Source organism: Melanostigma gelatinosum (assembly GCF_949748355.1).
Source record: "Melanostigma gelatinosum genome assembly, chromosome: 1".
Lineage (NCBI taxonomy): Eukaryota > Metazoa > Chordata > Actinopteri > Perciformes > Zoarcidae > Melanostigma > Melanostigma gelatinosum.
Genome location: NC_136634.1, coordinates 33,045,140 through 33,064,578, shown reverse-complemented (window position 1 = coordinate 33,064,578; position 19,439 = coordinate 33,045,140). Strand labels below are relative to the sequence as shown.

At 41.4% G+C, this 19,439-nt stretch overlaps 2 protein-coding genes across 4 annotated transcripts; one reads left to right on the top strand and one right to left on the bottom strand.

Moving 5' to 3' along the window:
- Nucleotides 1-310: 310 nt before the first annotated feature.
- LOC306787574 (ubiquinone biosynthesis protein COQ9-B, mitochondrial-like) lies at nucleotides 311-14,268 on the bottom strand. Its single transcript, XM_079282754.1, has 9 exons — nucleotides 14,184-14,268; nucleotides 6,282-6,516; nucleotides 4,634-4,769; nucleotides 3,681-3,823; nucleotides 3,462-3,546; nucleotides 2,966-3,070; nucleotides 1,549-1,704; nucleotides 836-889; nucleotides 311-586 (listed from the first exon to the last, which is right to left on the bottom strand). Exons 1-9 carry the CDS (start codon nucleotides 14,239-14,241, stop codon nucleotides 551-553), a joined length of 1,008 nt encoding a protein of 335 aa, XP_079138880.1. The 5' UTR covers nucleotides 14,242-14,268; the 3' UTR covers nucleotides 311-550.
- Nucleotides 7,049-19,435, top strand: LOC306787366 (anamorsin-like). 3 transcript variants are annotated; one of them, XM_079282483.1, is made up of 9 exons: nucleotides 7,049-13,600; nucleotides 15,176-15,367; nucleotides 15,493-15,636; nucleotides 15,938-16,017; nucleotides 16,160-16,319; nucleotides 17,212-17,288; nucleotides 18,504-18,622; nucleotides 18,864-18,942; nucleotides 19,037-19,435. In XM_079282483.1, exons 1-9 carry the CDS (start codon nucleotides 13,537-13,539, stop codon nucleotides 19,145-19,147), a joined length of 1,026 nt encoding a protein of 341 aa, XP_079138609.1. In that variant the 5' UTR covers nucleotides 7,049-13,536; the 3' UTR covers nucleotides 19,148-19,435. The 3 variants fall into 3 exon arrangements, with proteins under 3 accessions (XP_079138609.1, XP_079138611.1, XP_079138610.1); XM_079282485.1 differs by lacking the exon at nucleotides 7,049-13,600 and adding an exon at nucleotides 14,559-14,591 and having other exon boundaries at nucleotides 19,037-19,433; XM_079282484.1 differs by lacking the exon at nucleotides 7,049-13,600 and adding an exon at nucleotides 14,572-14,674 and having other exon boundaries at nucleotides 19,037-19,433.
- The last annotated feature ends 4 nt before the right edge of the window (nucleotides 19,436-19,439 follow it).

Genomic DNA, 19,439 nt, shown 5'->3' with positions numbered 1-19,439 from the left:
TTAATATCCGGGTCACACCGTGCCTGGAAGGTCTTTTTCAAAATAAAAGCGTTCAATTATTTTTCTGTAAAATTGAAGTATGCCTTACCGGGGCGTACAATTTAATAGTACATTTTTTTATTATTTTTTGTTTGTAGGAAAAAAAGAAAATCCCAGTAACAATGCAGCAGTTTGGTGCAATATTTGTTTTTGGTCACAGTATCTTTTTTGACAGTCAAATATAATAGTGACTGAACGGCATTGAAATCAAACTATATAATGGAAGACTGAATTAACCAGACAATACAAAAACAAACACATAGGTTAAATACACAATATATAACTATAACTTTATTGAAGGTTCGATCCATCCAAAGAAATTAGATCATTATGAAACAAGTCAAGCCACTGGTCTTACAGGTGAACAGAAAGAGGCTTGTCACTATGGCTCGTGACAAATAGTAACACAATCCATAACCCGATATTTTTAGACTCTTACAGTTAATCAGAAATGAGAGCAGAAAGAAAATTGATCTTCAGCTTTTGACACTTGAGTGAGAGATGTTTTCCATCATCGCCTCTGGTTCAGTCCCGTGAGGTTCTTCAGCTGTAAAACACAAGACAAACAGCCACCACGTTTACATCCATACATTTAAATGTCTTTACATACTGTTCCAACAATCCAAACCTTCAGCGCTGCCTCGTTAAAACAAATCAAATGTATAACTCTTAATGCATGAAAGGAAAATTTCAAATTAAGATCGTAGACTGGACTGCGTATATACTTTTTAATGTAGGTGCAGGGATTTTGAAAAGACAAGTGCATATAAATGATGAACACGAAGCAAAGACTTACTGTAACAGCAGCTCCCATAAGCCCCTGCACCACTGTTTCACCAGTCGCCTGTGCCTACAGAATAAAGTGAAACACACTGATGGTTGAGGAGTCAAATGTCATTTCAACAAATTCAGGCCAACATGAGTCTATGTTTTACTCACTTCATTCTTAACTCATTGTGCTGAACTTGTACTATGTATTAAAGCATCTTCATCTTCCAGTTTAATCTTTCAGAAAAATAATTTTCTTAGACACTCAATCTGTGGCCGGTTATGTAATCATGATCACATGGTTGATTGTGACACATCACATCAGTCTGTCATGACTCAGTCCCTGCTGCTGCTTAGCTTGGATTATTAGCTGGCAAGCATGGAGAAATATATTAGCATTAGTCTACCTTTAAGTGACGCTAAACTGAGAAAATGATGACGACAGTCCCGAGTTTGGTTCTATTGAGAACACAGTTGGGAGAACAAAGTGTTTCGTCTCTTTGGATGCTAGCGAACGAAGCCATGAAGCTAGCCGGGCTAAAGCAACATCTGAGTACAAAGCACCCAGAATATCAGGGCAAAATAAACATGATTCAAATTAAAATGTCTCAAGTATTTAGGTTGAAAAGTTTTAAAATACAAATAGTTCCGATGGCATCACGATTATGAGGGGTCCTTGGGAGATTGTCTCCGCTGTCAAATGGTCCCTGGCCCCTGCTTCATGCGATATAAGCACTCTACCTGCTTGGCGGTGGCGGCCATGTTGACGACATCCTGAATGCGGTTGTCAAGGAAGTTCCAGGTGTCCTGGAAGTCTGGAGAGGAGTCCTGCAGCATCACCAGCTCCGTGGTGTTATAGATGCCCGTCAGCGCCGCCCGCTTGGTGTACCAGTTCATCTACAACAGAAGGGCGTGGTGCAGAAAAGTTCACGTGGTACACTTTTGAAAGAGGCCTTACATTTTTCAATAGGGCCTTACATTACACAATCTACATACGGAGCAGGTCGTCTTCCACGGAGTCCGCCATCTTTCTACAGCAGCCCAGAATGGACACTGGCTCTACAGAGAGCCTTTCGTGGTTCGTTATCTGAAGGTAGTGATGGGTTCTGAAACCTGGTATTAAACAGGCCCCGGTGCTAAATACATGTGTTCTTCATTGTTGATTATTATCATTTATAAACTTCACTCAGAAATGTAATTTATTGTATTTACATTTTACATTCGTTTCCAGTGAGATATTCTTGATTGATTTAGTGGATTTGCTGTTGTAAACATACCTGTTGCTTGAATTTAGTTATATATAAATTATAAATAAATTCAGTTCAGAATTCATTTGTTTTTAAAATTCTATATATCTTTTTAAAGACAATTATTTAGTCAGGTCAAATAACTGAGTATTGCTAAGAGTAGCACCTAGTTGTAAATCCTAAAGATACCTCTCTACCTGTAGGCCACCATAGTTCTCCGACACGCTTGGAAGGCGAGGGGGAGCAGAGGGGTATTTAGTTGGTTGCAACCTGCCACAAACCAATAGATGCCACTAAAACCTACACAGTGTTCCTTTAAAATATGACAGGAATAGTATGCATACATAAATATACATGCATACATACATACATACACACATGCATATATATATATATATATATATATATATATATATATATATATATATATATATATATATATATATATATATATATATATATATATATATATATATATATACATACATACATATAAAAATAATAGTAATAGTAGTATTAGTGTCCCAGTGTAACATCAAAATGAATGGGGGTGAGGTGAAGAACACTTTGAAAGTCCATTATCTGCCAGTATTAAGACAATATCATGCTTAGACCATGGCAACTTACGAAAGGATAAGCTAATGAGAGCAGAGCATCGGTTTGGAACGATTATCTAACTTCTGACTGGAGTTATGATGAGACATACAGATACAAATTTTAAGGAAGCATCTGCCAAATAATCAGTTACAAGTCACATCTCTGGCCACAGTGTCAACACAGAGTCAGGTGTTGGTGGGGGGAGTAACCTGGGAGGTGGCCGGCCTGAAATTATGCGGGTGGTGATGAAAGGGGGACAGGAAGGTGTGAGCAGAAGAAGAAGAAGGGGATAGAGGGCCATAGGATCCACTCACGTCTGTGGAGCGGTCACCAGCACAGTACCACATGTCATCCACCAGGGTGGAGAGGTGCTTCAGGCTGTCGGGGATGTTGTGAGGAAGCAGCAGGATGCTCATCGCCTGAGCAGACAAACGCAAAGTCAAAAGATCAAACAGGATTTGATCACAATCAAATGAAACCCGTGACGTTTCTCCGATCATGTTGCGTTATTATTTGGATTTTATGTAACGGACCTACACAAAATAGTCAATATCGGTGAAGTTAAATGAAAAACACAACTCATTTTAAAGAGGGGGAAACCTGGACATACCAAATTTCATTTTCTTACTTTTTAGAAATTTCAAAAAGAAGTTTTTTTGTTGTTATTTCACTTCACCAATTTTGACTAATTTGTGTAGGTCTATTACATACCCCCCCCCCCCAAAAAAAAGAAATTCCAGGTTTTAGTGCAACATAATAGGAAAAACACCAAGGAGGGTGAATAAGTTCCCATGGCACTGTAAACCATACCTGTGGCCAAGATTCCATGTATGGGATGTGCATCCTCAGTCTGGTCTCGACAGCATCGCTTAGAAAGTCGGCAGTCTTCTTTGGTCTGTAATACAGTAGTCATAGTCAAAGGCTAAATTCTGCAATTTTGCATTTGGAACCCTAACTCTAAAATATTTTACAGCTTATTATAAAACAGCTGATATGCGTGTGTTTGTGTGTGTGTGCGAGTGTACATACTCGGCCTGGCCAAGCTGGACCTGGTTGTGTTGTTCAGCCAGGATCTCCGTCAGCTGGGAGTTGCACTGGGCGATGAAGTGTAGGACCAAGTCTCCAGCTCCATTATAGAACATACCAGTGGAGGCAGAGGACAGGCCCAGTGTCTAGTGTACATACAAAAAATGCAAGCAAAAAATATTCTAGGCTCAAATCAGTTTTCATTATCACCAAGACATCCATCTTTTTGATCAGAAGGAATCCTTTACTTTACTTTTTGATTGATTGGATCACAAATTAAAAAAAAAAAAATATATATATATATATATATATATATATATGTATATATATATATACACATATATACATACACACACATATATATACATACGCGTACGTACGCACACACACACACACACACACACACACACACACACACACACACACACACACACACACACACACACACACACACACACACACACACACACACACACACACACACACACACACACACACACACACACACATATATACACACGCATGTATATATATGTATATATATATATATATATATACATATATACACACATATATATACCTATACATACATACATACATACATACATACATACATATACATATATTATTATATATGACCTTTATCACCTTTCAAGTCATACATACATACATACAATTAAAAACATAATAAAACTTCCAGATGAAAATATACTGGGTTCCTTCATATGCCATATATTGCAGGCAAACCAAACAGAACCACGTACAACAAAAGATAACTGGGAGGACTGGTAATATTCAAGTTGTGCACATGTGTGACTTGTAACGTCTCGTCTTTGGGGTCTGATAAAATCAATCCAAGTTCACCATGTACTAGCCACTTACGAGTTAAGTCCGTTTACCATGCAGCCATCGGAATCGCCATGAAGCTGTACTTTCCCTCTTTAACAGCAGCTCACCTCAGCAGCAGCAGCGATGGCTTCCATGGACCAGCCGTGCAGTGGGACGAACTCCAGAGCGGCAGTCAGGACTCGGGCCTGAAGCTGCTCCTCTGTTTCGTATTCCTCACCCTGCTCTCCGCCCTGGTCCTGGTAACTTTAAACAGACACACAATAAAAATACGTGTTTTTCTGAATAGATGAAGCACAGAGAGAGAACCTGATATGAGTTGAGCTAATGGATAGCCTCTTGCATCAGGGGTTAGTGTTTTGAGCTTCAGTTCCCAGAAATCCTGTGAGGTCAGTAAGCGACACAGTCTACGGCTCGACAGTAAGGGTTGCCAAGTTGCTACTGCAACTGTTTTGAGAAATTGGAAACCCATTCTTGGCCTTGGGTTGCAAACAGCAAAACTTGCACCCCAAAATAAATACATTTTTAATATTTGCAACATCAGTAATATTTCAGACAACGCTTCCCCTGCGTTGGTGCGTTTACTCGCATGCACAGTCATCTGATTTTAGAGACAATGGTGAAGCAAATGAAGGTTGTATATATACTTTTCACCTCACAGTCAAACGACTGTGAGGTGAAAAGTTACACAAACCCACAACATCACAAACCAATGTGCAAATGGATTCATACGTGCAAAGAACCAGATGAACTGGGACGGAAAAAAAAGAAAAAAGGAATTGGCCAAAATAATTGTGATTTCACGATATTATTCCCATTATCATCAATTTGTGCTTAAAATTCTTTAAGTTACTCGAAAACATACTGAAATCACTTCACCTGACATTTTTTGAGAATCTCTTTTTTTATTGCATCAGATAAGACATACACCTTTGTTCATAAACATCCTTTTTAGTGAAAAACAAATATTGCAAAAACGCAAACTCTTCCAAGTATTATGTCTAATTTCTATTCAAACACTTCAAATAAGACAGCTAACAAGTAACTTCTTAGTGAGATACAGGGACTTTGTTTTTAGTTTTTTTTAGACAATGCATCCTGAATGTCTTTTTAAGTAAAAAAAAATACCACAATAATTACAGGCTAATTATGACACACAACACTTTTATAATTCTAGTAAAATGAGTTTTCCCCAGTTCATTTCAAGATCTCTTTCTGTATGGAAAGGCCGAAATATTTTCAATTTATTTCAAGAACTCTGTTCCCATGGCTCCCGTATTTAAAAAAGAAAAGAAAAAAAAAATATATATATATATATAATAATAATAATAATAATAATAATTAAAAAAAAGATATATATATATATATATCGTTAATAGTAACTAACATACAAATACGTTAATAAATGAAAAAATAACAATGAAAATAGGAACAATGACACTTTTACTTTTTATATGTTTTACATGACCTTTCTCATCTTTAAAGTTTATGCAAAGCAGACCTAAAAATAAAAAAGCGTTATGCGCGTCTGTTCTTTCTTAAATCAGTCTAGAGAGATTTTCAAGTTCAAGTGATGATATTCACGACTATTTCTTTTTTTTTTTTACCCACACTGAAAACAATTTCCCTTTTGGGATGATAAAATGAATCAAAACCTGCACACCACAATCTTATGTTTACTGACGTAACAACACATTGTGATCACCAATTTACTCCGATGACTCTTTAATCTCAAGATGTGAAGATTATTTTACCGACCTGGTGTTTGCCCTGGACGCCTCCTCAGCTGCTGGGTCAGAGGTCAAGTCGTCCTGGGGCCCCCCCGCTGAGTCCGGTTCGGCGTGGTGGGCCTGGTAGTGCTCGTGGTAGGTTGAGGATGAGGAGGAAGGGTGTTTGTCAGATTTGGATTCATCCTGAAGCCTCAGCACGGCACGGTGGAAGCCTCTTCTCAGGCCGCCGCTCTGGAGGTCCGTTGCTGTTGGTGCAGCAACCACTGTGAAGAGACATATAGTCATGAGCTTCTAAGGATTCGGTTTGGAGAGAAATGTGACCAAACCCCTTGATGAAATGTCACATTTATATCGTACATTCATGGCCAAAAATATTAGGACTTTGCACTCTGTTTCAAGTGACACTGGGACTTAAACTGTTGCACCTTGTGTCAATCTGTGTGACTGTGCGCTTTCTCCACCACCTAACGTTGTATCATAATCCTTCACTGTAATCTTTTATCAGCTTTTCTCTTGCAGAAAACACCTGGTGCAAGAAAGAACACCAGCACACTGCTACACGCATGGACTATTGCAGCTTTTGGGTCATAGACCTTCTTCACACATACAAGATGTTACGTGATTTCTGGGGGGTGACCCCTCACGATTTTTTAATCAGATAATAAAAAATTGAAAAATTAATAATTATTAATTTATTTTTATTTTTATTATTCGAATAAGTATCAGTGTGGTTTGGGCATTTCAAGAATGCCATCAGTAATGTACCGAGCTGGATCAAACACAACTTACCTCAGGGGATGAAGGGGAACATCTGAGGTGTGACCCCCCTCCAGGGCTGGCTTCTCAGGAAAATATGAAGAAAAGGACTTGGTCGAAGAAACTAATTCGTTATTTATTTATTTGCATTTAAATCAAAGTGTAGTCTCTTGGTCCAAAATACAGAGAGAAAATCGTTAACTGCAAACTATAAGAAAAAATCACCTAAGTATTAAAAACCCCTTCAGAGCAGTTTACAGACAAAGGATATTTAAAAGCACTGACTCAGCCAGCAGACGGGCTGGCTGGGTAGGCTAAGGAGGAAAAAGTTAATGATTCACCCAGCGCAGGACTGGACAGAGTGAGCTTTCTCTCCTGTTTCGACTTCAAAAAACCTTCTAAGTTTTCTTAAAAACTCCGACTCTCAAAGTCCGGAGACTCTGCAAAAAGTTAAAGTTCTCCTCCGTGCAGGCCGGAGCCCGCACGGGATTAGAGACTCCGTCCAACTCCTTCTCCAAAGCTGCTTCAAGGTCCTTCTGCTGTTTCAAAACTGCCCCTATATACTCGTCCGGGCCTCAGATGTCTGACTTCAAACGGATTCCTACCCTTCACATCACTTGATTGATGACACAAGAACCCTTACTACTTGGAGTTCCCCTCCTTCTCCCTCTCCCGGGGAACTCCAAGCCGCCATCTTCCTTCTTTGTGTGAATTTGCTGGCTCAGCTCTTGGACTTCCCCTGAACCGAGAAGCCCGCCTGGGGGGGGGGTGAGGGTGTGTGTGTGTGTGTGTGAATGAGTGTGCGCCCACCCGTACACATCAGTGCAACAGGGGTTTTGCACAACACAAACCTGTCTGTCTACCCGGTGCAATATTATAAGAGCCTCAGAGTCATATGCCTGATTTAAACAACGGCTTTGCTGGTAGAGACATCACTACTTCGCAAAATCTCCACCGTGTTCAACACCCTCTCTTGCGAATCGTGACTTGTCTCTACCTCCGTTCTTGTATCACACAAAAGGTAGCTACCATGATTAATTGAGGCTAAAACCTTTGACAATGTCTATCGCAGTGAACGGAAGATCAACCATTTTCTTTGCGATCTGGGCAAATTCGCCACATCGCCTAACACCCTCTCTCGAATGGCACCAGATACACGAAAAATAGAACATCTCATACTCTCACAGTAGAGGTCCATCATAACTTCTGTATCGTCAAAAATGCACAAAAGCAGGTATTCCCAGAAAAACAATGGGAATCTGAATCATATTGAAACACAACACATGAAATTATATCATTGAAATAAAGACAGGAAAAAGAAAATGAATCCTATCTGAAAACATAGTTTAAAAGAAGAAAAAGCAACGCTAAAAAGTAAAACACTCCCCATCCCCAAAAACAAAATCCACCTCTCAAAGATATCATAAAAGTACAGGATACAAAACGTTGAACATATCAGAAAATACAAAATACCCCCACAACCTCTTTGTTTTTGTATTTTTTCTTTTCTTCTCTCTCCTAGAGCAGAAAAGTCAATGTCCAGAGTCACATGCGAGCCACGCCAGTACCCGTCACTGTCGATAGTTCAGCATCTCCCATCCGAGACGCCACCTGTCTCAGCCCGCTTTCTGTCCCAGAGGACATATTCCTCTACCCCCTGGTCGTTAGAGTCGATTGAAGGCCCCCGGGCCCACGGAAAGTCCAGTTTCAGTATTTGGATACTGATAAGGACCCAGGTCAGCGTAGGCCGGTTCTCCCCCGATGGGCTGATGGTCCATCAGGTCCGTTGCATCACGTAAGGGCCCGTACACGTTTCGGGGATCGATTTCTTCGTCCACAGAGTGGACAGAGGTCAGGGTCATGTTGACGTTGGGAGACAGAGAGGGAGAGATAGCAGTGGGTGATTCTGGCGAGTCCGACAGTGGTACAACCCGCCGGTCCAACTGGACCTGCCCCGAGCTTGGAGATTCGGTGTGGTTAACCTGGAGACCTCAGGGATGAGAGGTTAAACCCAATATATCCAGGGGATGAGGATAAAAGTATTCAACAAAAATAGCAGTAAAGTATCAAAGAAAGAGAAAACCTTAAACGACTACCTGTTTCAACCTGTCCTTTCTAGACTGAGGCGTGCTATCTCGCAGCCGATTAAGTTTTATACAATCGTGAAGGATATTGTTAGCTGCTGTTTCCCTCGCCCTTCTGTATGCCATATGAAAGCACAGATCAGGATCATAGATCGTTGGGCTGGGCCAGTCATCTGGTCCAAGATTCATTTTCACATAATGACCAGGGTAGAAATCGTGTAGAAATCAAAACATAAAAATCTGAAAAGGCTCTCTCCTTCCTTAACTAGAATATTCAACTTAATCTTTGAAAAAGTTTTAAAACTAAAAATAAATGCTCAGTCCGTAACAACTGCATAAAACACTCAAACGATGTGTATATAATCCCTACTTAATATAAAGGATAAGATCGTAAAAAATATAAAATAAGAAATGAACAAAATGTCCTCACAGGAGAAACTGAAAAATCAGAGAAGCTCGTGTAAAATATACGGCTGATAAGAATGGAACTGGTAAAGTAACAAACAAAAAATGATATACTTTTAAAGGATTAAAGACCCTAACTATATTTAGAGAAACGGTGATTTTGGAGTTCACCTGAATGCCAATAGATGGCTGTCCAGGCTCATTCTAGGCAAAATCATGTCCCCTGAGGCGTTGAGGATCCAGACGGCTTGTGGAATGTAACGTGTGAGGTCACAGAAGTCAACATGAGGCTCATGCTTGATGGGATACTGGCTTGCCTTTTTCCTTTTTTCCTGGTGTAGCTGTCTTGAAGCCATCAACCATCGTTCACTGTTGACCCGTGACCTCACTTTGTGTTGGATGTGTTCTAAGGTTAGGAAGAGGAACTAGATTCTGTTTCAAAAAACCTATTGACCTTGTCGTGTCCCTCATTTCGTAATCCCTCATGCACATTGGTCCTTATTGGAGAGGCTTGCTCAATCAGGACCTCAGTGAGTGCATCTTTCCCTCTCCAACCTGGTGGAAGGAGTTAGGGAAAGTTTAGCCGTTTTTCGGCCTGGCTTTGGGCCATTTAGTCCACTTGTGTGGGCGAGCGGTTTGCTTTTTTCTCTTATTCTAGCTCATTCTGAGCTGCCTTGAAAGCAAGGGAAGCAAGGGGAGGGGCTGCCCCTCCTCCCCTGCTCGCTCTCTCTCCTCTGAGCAAAAAGGAGGGGGCCGCCCCTCCTTTGCCTGCTCCCTCTGCTCGGAGCAAGGAGGGGGGCTTTTTAAATTTTGCACTTATCAATATTAACCAAAATCAACACTGTAATACTACCCCACACTGCAAATTTATAAATCGTTTTTTTTAAACACGGATGTTCTAAACCGATATCTTGTATTCATGGTATATACTGTGCATTCCTGATTATATGGTGGCGGAGCACTGGGCTCCAGGGCTTTCCTTAATTCCCTGCAATTACTACCCGGATCAGCGTATTTACGGGGATCTGGACATAATGTCCTCCGCGGTTGCTCAAAGTGGGGGGGAGATAAACCCCCATGAGGAGGGTCCTCACTATCTGAACCCCATTCCGTTCCTTCCTCCTCCATTTTCGAAATACTATTATTTTAATATATAACAGCAATAAAATCCAAGGTGCTGCGATACCACTGCGGTAATATCTTACACCCTGATTCTATCCTGAGAGAAATCAATCAGTTCCCCTGTTCCACACGTTTTGGTGTTTCAGAGCCTCATTCTCTCAGGTCTCTGCTAAATGCTAGAATCATATACTGATAATACCATTAAGCCCTGCAATAATATTACTGTAATATTACTACGAACAATACATGGAACTTCTCTATTATATAACTGTGATATAATCTTCCAATATATTGACTAGGGAAGGATTTTGCCCTTTTTCATCTCTTCAGTGCCTGAGTCGTTAATTGCATTGAGGGGCCAGCTCAACTAGACCTTCTCTGTGTTACAGCGGTGTGCTAAAAAGGGCACCCTGTTTTTAGACGGGGGAGGAAACTATACTATTTTATTTAAAATCGTATGCTCTCGCCGGGCCTCTGTGTCGACAAGCTAGGTATCCTTTAAACCTATGCGCAGCGATCAATATCTCTGTCCACTAAATCTCTTAAATGCCCTCCCGTGAAGTACTTTTAATTTAAGGGTTTCCTCTCTACTTGGTTCTAAGTTTTTTAACACTAAGGATCTGTCTATTTGTCCCGTTTTAACTGAACGACTCCTTCTCCTGTGAGAAGGACGGTCAAGTTTTTTAAAGGATTTATTGACTGCCTCGATCCATGGTACCGATTCCTAATAGAGAGAGCAGAGTGATAAAATCTTTTCCTTGACTGCCGGTACTGACGGACGAGTGTTATGAACGTCGGTCGAGGATTGTCGATTTTTACCGCTTCTGGCAGAGTTCAATATATCACCTCAGCTTAATTTCGCTGGTTGAATTCACATCACTTTTCTGTTTCTCCTTGGGAGGATTCGTGTATTTTAACCCGAGAGGGAACCTCTGTTCTACCCATATTACACGTTCTAGTGTTTCTGGGATCTAATCCCTCTCGAGCCCCACGTTGGGCGCCATGTTACGTGATTTCTGGGGGGTGACCCCTCACGACTTTTTGATTCGATAATAAAAAATTGAAAAATTAATAATTATTAATTTTTTTTTATTTTTTTTATTATTTATATTTGGGTTATTAAAACTAGATTCCTTATGTAAATCTTTTCAATTCATCTGGAAATAGTTAGTAATAAGCAAAATAGGAGGCCTTTTATGTGAAACGCATAAAAGAGTGAGCCGACTGTTCTCCGTGTCAATCATTGATGCACAGATGACAGGAGGGCCAGCTGGTGATACATCAACCCTTGCGATGCACCAGAGGGAGCCAGACTCCACGTGACTCATGCCCGGTGGATCCGGCCCCTCCCTGTGTGAACCCCTTATTGCCGTGAGAGGTGGCGAGAAGGGGGGGTGGGTTTTACTCCGTCCCCTATATGATTCTCACATCTGACCGGTCGGGAGACATGGGGATGAGAGAAAGCTCCCCAATCCTCCCTGGTTTTGCCTCGCGCACTGCTGTATCTTAAGATTGATCTTTACCGGGTTATAATATTGTACCGAATATTCTTTAATTATCTGACCACCAGCCTGGTCCAAAGCTGGATTTCTGTCTTATCTGACGTGACCCGCAGCCACTCACATAGACAGTGTAGTCTGTCGCTCGGACGATTATTTGGTTTTATAAGAGTCCAGTATTCACTTGACTCTTTTTATTTCTTTTGTTTAGATTTTTCTTAATCCTTTCGTAATTGATAAGATCCTGCTTTAGAGCCCAAACAGATATAAAGCTCTTTCAAACGCAAGCTGGTCTCTCCCGGGCGACTTCTCTTAAACTAGAGCGAAAATAATTTGAATAAGTATCAAGTGTGGTTTGGAGCATGTAAAGAATGCCATCAGTAATGTACCGAGCTGGATCAAACACAACTTACCTCAGGGGATGAAGGGGATCATCTGAGGCGTAACCCCTCCTCTGGGCTGGCTTCTCAAGAAAATAAGAAGAAAAGGACTTGGTCGAAGAAACTAATTCGTTATTTATTTATTTGCATTTAAATCAAAGTGTAGTCTCTTGGTCCAAAATACAGAGAGAAAATCGTTAACTGCAAACTATAAGAAAAAATCACCTAAGTATTAAAAACCCCTTCAGAGCAGTTTACAGACAAAGGATATTTAAAAGCACTGACTCAGCCAGCAGACGGGCTGGCTGGGTAGGCTAAGGAGGAAAAAGTTAATGATTCACCCAGCGCAGGACTGGACAGAGTGAGCTTTCTCTCCTGTTTCGACTTCAAAAAACCTTCTAAGTTTTCTTAAAAACTCCGACTCTCAAAGTCCGGAGACTCTGCAAAAAGTTAAAGTTCTCCTCCGTGCAGGCCGGAGCCCGCACGGGATTAGAGACTCCGTCCAACTCCTTCTCCAAAGCTGCTTCAAGGTCCTTCTGCTGTTTCAAAACTGCCCCTATATACTCGTCCGGGCCTCAGATGTCTGACTTCAAACGGATTCCTACCCTTCACATCACTTGATTGATGACACAAGAACCCTTACTACTTGGAGTTCCCCTCCTTCTCCCTCTCCCGGGGAACTCCAAGCCGCCATCTTCCTTCTTTGTGTGAATTTGCTGGCTCAGCTCTTGGACTTCCCCTGAACCGAGAAGCCCGCCTGGGGGGGGGGGGGTGAGGGTGTGTGTGTGTGTGTGTGAATGAGTGTGCGCCCACCCGTACACATCAGTGCAACAGGGGTTTTGCACAACACAAACCTGTCTGTCTACCCGGTGCAATATTATAAGAGCCTCAGAGTCATATGCCTGATTTAAACAACGGCTTTGCTGGTAGAGACATCACTACTTCGCAAAATCTCCACCGTGTTCAACACAAAGCATTTGCACTGTATAGAAACCTTGAATGCAACTGTATAGACTCTAGAGTTTGCAGATTCTCGTATGCGGAAGTTCTGTTTTTACCACAAGATTTGGTTCCCAGAGGACATCATGACATCACAGTCAGGTAATCGGTGGGCACTTAAATCCTTCAATTATTGCTTATCAAATAAATAAATCTATTACCAGTGTGTGGTAAAAATAATTACCTTAACAGGAGGAGATTATGCATTATAGGAACAAGTGCAACAATACCAAATCTGGCAGGCCACGTATGTATTTACTCGTGTATTACTTCAGTGTATCTCAGTGCCAGCAACAAGTACTTGTTGTACTTTCAAAACGTAACAGCCAATATTTGCTAAATATAGCCAGTTCAGGTGAAGCAGACTTTGACAGTTTGCACAACCAGATAGAAGACTCCTAAATATTCAGGGCTGAAAAAAAACGTAGTACCATCCCAACCAACAATTATACTGCTCATAATTTAGTTTCAAAAGCCACAGCCAAACTAATGCTACCCATTTCTGTCCTTCATTATCACCGCCAGTGACAAGTGACTTTGGCACGGATAGTAACGTCAAACACTGGCTCGTTTCCCCTTCATGCAACACATAACCGAAAAAATGGACATTGGCTACATGAATAATTTCCGAGGCAGTCTCTTATTAACACGGAACAACAACAACAATTCAGCATTCCCGTCTCACCTCTGCCCAGCCCCCGCAGTGCCCTTCCAGCACGTAGACCTCTCAGCAGCGCTGCCATGTTCAGCTGCACTGCGGTGTAAATTTCTTTTTGGAACAGTTGCGTCACTTTAGTGCGACTCACTGAAATAAATATCAAGCTGGCAAGAGACCAAAAAACAGAGATGTCGCCTTCAAACTAAAACGCATGAAAAATACTTTATATACATATAAATGAAAAGAAACAACAATAACAGTGCACCAATTTTGTGACTGAATGAATTAATGTGATTATTATAATATATAGCCTGCTACGTTTCACCTGTTAACGTTACTTTGAATGGGCAAACGTTACAAAACATTAGCAATTATTTTATTTTGGAAAAACAAACCGGAAACGCATACTGAATCTCTCATCAAGCTATCGGTTAGGTAAGATAGTACATATGATTGACATTTTCATGTATTTCAGTGATTTAACCACCAAATACTTCATAGAACAATCATCCAAAAGTGTAAGTATATTTTGTTAGCGGGTAGCCGTGTACGGGACTTAAAAGCATGCCTTATAATAAGCACCAGCGTTTTCTGCGTCACGCTATTTGCTCGGCATGACCTAACGTTATGCTTTTCAGTTCACCTGTGTCAACAAACAAGCTAACACGCTAACTAGTAGTTAGCCGGGTTAACCCTTTCAATGTTACATTTTAGAACTAAAGCTGGAATAAACGACCACATTTCTTGACGATGAAGCAACGTTATAGTGGAATGACTTGCCAATAAAACTAACGTTGACGTTCGAGGGAACCTGCTGTTCCCTTTCATTTAATACCATTGTATTTTAAATATTGTAACAGTATTTACAACGGCCTGTCACAATCACGGTTGTATTTAGACCTTCTTATTCCCATTATTATAATCTATGATGTTATGACGAGACGTTACTGTGCTGTCGGTTTGGTTCATTGTGGTGGTTGGATCATTTCCAGTTAACGTACACGTTTTTTCGCTTTTAGATAATCCAGTGACGGACAGAGATATTCAGAAAGTCATGGCAGAGCTCGGCATCAGAACAGGCGACAAGGTGCTGCTGGTTTGGGCCCAGCCCTCAGCACCAGCAGCCCTGAAGCAGTACGCAGAGGAACTGGGTGCCATTGTTGGTGCTGGCTGCCATGTGTCAGTGGAGAACATGGAGAGATTATTGCTTTGTGAGTGATCCAACACGCTTGCTTTATGAATCAAATAATGTGTTATCACCACAATGTTACAGCACATGCTGTGATGTATCCTGGTAGCGTGACCACATAGTGAAACGACCCTCTCCCCTCCGCAGCCTCCCACTCAGCATCCACCTTTGACTGGGTGCTTTCTTGCCTCCTGGCTGACAGCTCCTCCATCCACAGCTCAGAGACTCTGGCTGAAATGGCTCGAGTGCTCAAACCTGGTGGGAAGCTAGTTCTGGATGAAGCAGTTACAGGTGAATGCAAACTTCTTTTACATACACGTTTATAGGTGGAAAATCAGAAGGGACAATAGAATGGTATGCACCGTATTATGTTGGAATTTGAAGTCAGAAAAGCAAAGATGGAGTCCTCTGATGCCAATATAATGGCAAAGTACACTAGAAATGCAACACAGATATAATATCCTTAACATCAAAGTAAAACAAATCAACCTAGGACAGGTGTCTTTATCCACCAGGTCACTGTTCAGCACTAATACGGTTGTGGCTCTGATTGTGTCACAGTGTGTTTGACTTGTTTCTTTCGGTGTGCCAGGAGCTGAGGCGCAGAGTGTGAAGACTGCAGAGAAGCTGCTGGCAGCTCTGAAGTTGTCAGGCTTCATGTCGGTGACGGAGGTGCTTGAGTGGCTACACCCACACACACACACACACACAAAGAGTGTAAAGACCTAAAACGTAAACATCAGCACCAGTGACATCCCATTGCAAAATGTCTCCCTTTTCACCCATCGAACCTCTTGCTTCATTCCCCATCCAGGTCAGTAAAGCAGAACTGAGTCCCGAGGCGTTGAGCTCCCTCAGGACGGCCACTGGTTACCAAGGAAACACTCTGTCTAGAGTCCGCATATCTGCCTCCAAACCTACCTTCGAGGTGGGATCATCCAGCCAGATTAAACTTTCATTCGGGAAAAAGCCAGGTAGGTTTATGAGCAGTTTTCCTGTTTGTTCTGAGCGGGTTTTTTTTGTCCACACGTCTTAAATTGAAGGAGACCACTCGGAGTCTGTTGGGATGTTTCCCTCTGGTCTGTCACATGTGATGCCTCTGAAACCACCAGTCAGATTCTGTCCAAACTATAATGTCTCATAATGGTCAAGAACACTCCGTTAGACCACAAAAGGTTAACAAAAAGCATGATGACCTCTCAAATCGCACACACTGTTGGATAAAGGTAAGATGAAATGACAAACCTGGCTCTTCAAATGTGCCATTTTCATTAGTTTGTTCTTTTAAATGATTCTGTTGAACCACAATTCAAAAGCAATGTCTGATTTGTATTAGTTCATTTTCAGTACATTTTTATTTATTATTACTTTTGTCAGTTTCAAGTTATTTCAGTGACCATTGTGGGTTTTTCTTTCTTTAACGGAAGGGTGCCAACAGTTTTGTCCACGTGTGTATGTGCGTCTTTGTGAAGCACTATTATCATGTCTGCTCTCTGGGGTTTATAGTAGATAATTTTAATCAACAGGCCTTAAATTTGGTCCACAGCTTCACAAGCATGAGATGCAGGAACTGATAGCGGATGTTATCCCTTATCTATTGTACAACGCTAATCAGTGAATTGCAAACTGATGTGATCTATTACAAAATGAGTCGTTTGATAGTTCAATCAGCGGTGAGCTTAAAGTATTAAAGGTTATTGATTTGAGAGGTCATACCACAGAGTAAGATTTGTGAACAAATATTCAGATTTCTTCAAAACTACTTTTTGTTCTCAGTTTCTTGTCTATTGTAAACATCAGTATATGTGTTTTTTATGGTGGTATGTGAGGCAATCACTCAATTTACACAAACTTCTGTGGTTCCAGCAGAGAAACCAGTTCTGGATCCCAACGCTGTCAAAATGTGGACACTGTCAGCCAACGACATGGACGATGATGATGTGGTGAGTTGTGGATTCTGTGTCATTGAATACAGTGTGGCCAGCTCGGAAGTGGACCGCAGCACACCACCTGACATTCCACAGTCACACATGTCACAGACAGTGTGTGGGATTTAGTGGCAAAGTTGCAGATTGCAATCAGCTGAGTACTCCTCCTTTTCCATGACTATGTGAGCGGCCGAGTGCAAAACCGTGGTTCCCATCTCTCTGAGGTCGTCCATACCATAATATCACTGCTTTAAGCGCATCAGAAGTCAGACGGCAGCTGACTGTATTGTGTATGTTACCTCAGTTTATATACACTGCCGTTCAAAAGTTTGGAGTCACTTAGAAATTCCCTTGTTTTTGAAAGAAAAGCATGTTTTGTCCATTAAAGTAACATCAAATTGATCAGAAATATTGTGTAGACATTGTTAATGTTGTAAATGACTGCTGTAGCTGTAAACAGCTGCTTTTGATATTGTATTTATATTAAATATCTACATAGGCGACGGCGTACAGAGGCCCACTCTCAGCAACCATTAGTCCTGTCTTCCAATAGCAAGTTGATCATTTCAACAGAATAACCGATCATCAGAAAGCCCTTAAAACCATTGTGCCGATTAAAGAAGCAATACATCTGGCCTTCTTTGGACTAGTTGAGTATTTGGAGCATCAGCAGTTGTGGGTTCCATTACAGGCTCAAAATGACCAGAAACAAAGAACCAATTTCCTCCAACAGGACAATGACCCAAAGCACAGCCAGACTATGTAAGAACTATTTACGAGTATTCTGTCTGTCATGGAGCAGCACAGTCACAGGATCTCAGCCCTATTGAGTTGATGTGGGAGCAGCTTGACCGTAGGGGACTCAAGAGGTGCCCATCAAGCCAATCTGACTTGTGGAAGGTGCTTCAGGAAGCATGGGGAGAAATCTCTTCAGATTACCTCAACAAATTGACAGCTAGAATGCCACAGGTCTGCAAGGCTGTAATTGCTGCACATGGAGGATTATTTAAATGACTTTGTCAATGACATTTCTTCCTATTTAAACTCATTTCATGTATGTTTTCAGGGACAACAACGAAATTTCTCAGTGACCCCAAACTTTTGAACGGCAGTGTATATATACTTACATATATATTTGTTATTGGGAGTATCAAGCACATGTCTTTCTGTACACTGTACTTCCTATAATTACTGAATCCTACTCGTCCCTTTGGTTCCCCTTCTCTCTAGGACCTGGTGGACTCCGATGCTCTGCTGGATGAGGATGACTTGAAGAAGCCAGACCCAGCTTCTCTTAAAGCACCCACGTGTGGGGAAGGAGCCACCAAGAAGAAAGCCTGCAAGAACTGGTGAGTTCACCAAACAACCTTTAGACCAAAGCACGCCGTGGGTCTGTTGGGTTGCAGCTCGTTAACATTAGAAAGCTTTATTAATCCCCAGTCAGGAAACTCATTTGCCACCAAATCAATGCACACAGACGGTAAAGAGTTTCCACAGTGCACAACAGAAGGAGCCGGGCTTTCAAAAAAATGTTCCATTTATCTGCGCTTAGGAAAGCATTTAATATAGAAATGTTGCACCTGTGTGCAGCACGTGTGGTCTCGCTGAGGAGCTGGAGGAGAGTAAAGGAAACCAGAAGACTAATCTACCAAAATCAGCCTGTGGAAGTGTGAGTATATTTAGTTACCGGTATATGTTCATATCTCCTCTTCCTACCTGGTAACAGAAGAATTAACGATTTCAATGATTTCTACTTGTGGCAGTGTTACCTCGGCGATGCGTTTCGATGTGCCAGCTGCCCGTACATGGGGATGCCTGCGTTTAAACCGGGGGAGAAGATCGTGCTGGACAAGAAGACGCTGACAGACGCTTGAACACTGGACTTCACACATGCTACCCGCTCATTGCTTCAACATTTTACATTCCTTTCCCCCATCCTTCCTTTTTTCCCTAATTGCAAACTGACCCACAGAATGTCTTGGGGACACACACATTTTGAATTTGTTGAATCATTTATTGTACAATTGCTACCTGCTTTTGGGAAGCCCTGAATGTCATGTTTCAGATAGTGAGTCATGATGAGCTTCAGTCAGAACAGTAACACCACAGATGTTAAATGTGCATTCGATATAAAAATGGCGACATGAGGTAAAAGTACATTACTCG

Coding starts and splice junctions, on each gene's coding strand:
- LOC306787574 (XM_079282754.1), bottom strand. CDS start 14,241: ATGGCAGCGCTGCTGAGAGGTCTACGTGCTGGAAGGGCACTGCGGGGG. Junction 4,770..6,281: donor GCGTCCAGGGCAAACACCAG/GTCGGTAAAATA, acceptor GTCTGTTTAAAG/TTACCAGGACCAGGGCGGAG. Junction 1,705..2,965: donor CTGGTGACCGCTCCACAGAC/GTGAGTGGATCC, acceptor CTTCTGTTGTAG/ATGAACTGGTACACCAAGCG.
- LOC306787366 (XM_079282483.1), top strand. CDS start 13,537: ATGCGGAAGTTCTGTTTTTACCACAAGATTTGGTTCCCAGAGGACATC. Junction 15,368..15,492: donor CATGGAGAGATTATTGCTTT/GTGAGTGATCCA, acceptor TCCCCTCCGCAG/CCTCCCACTCAGCATCCACC. Junction 16,320..17,211: donor TTCATTCGGGAAAAAGCCAG/GTAGGTTTATGA, acceptor CTGTGGTTCCAG/CAGAGAAACCAGTTCTGGAT.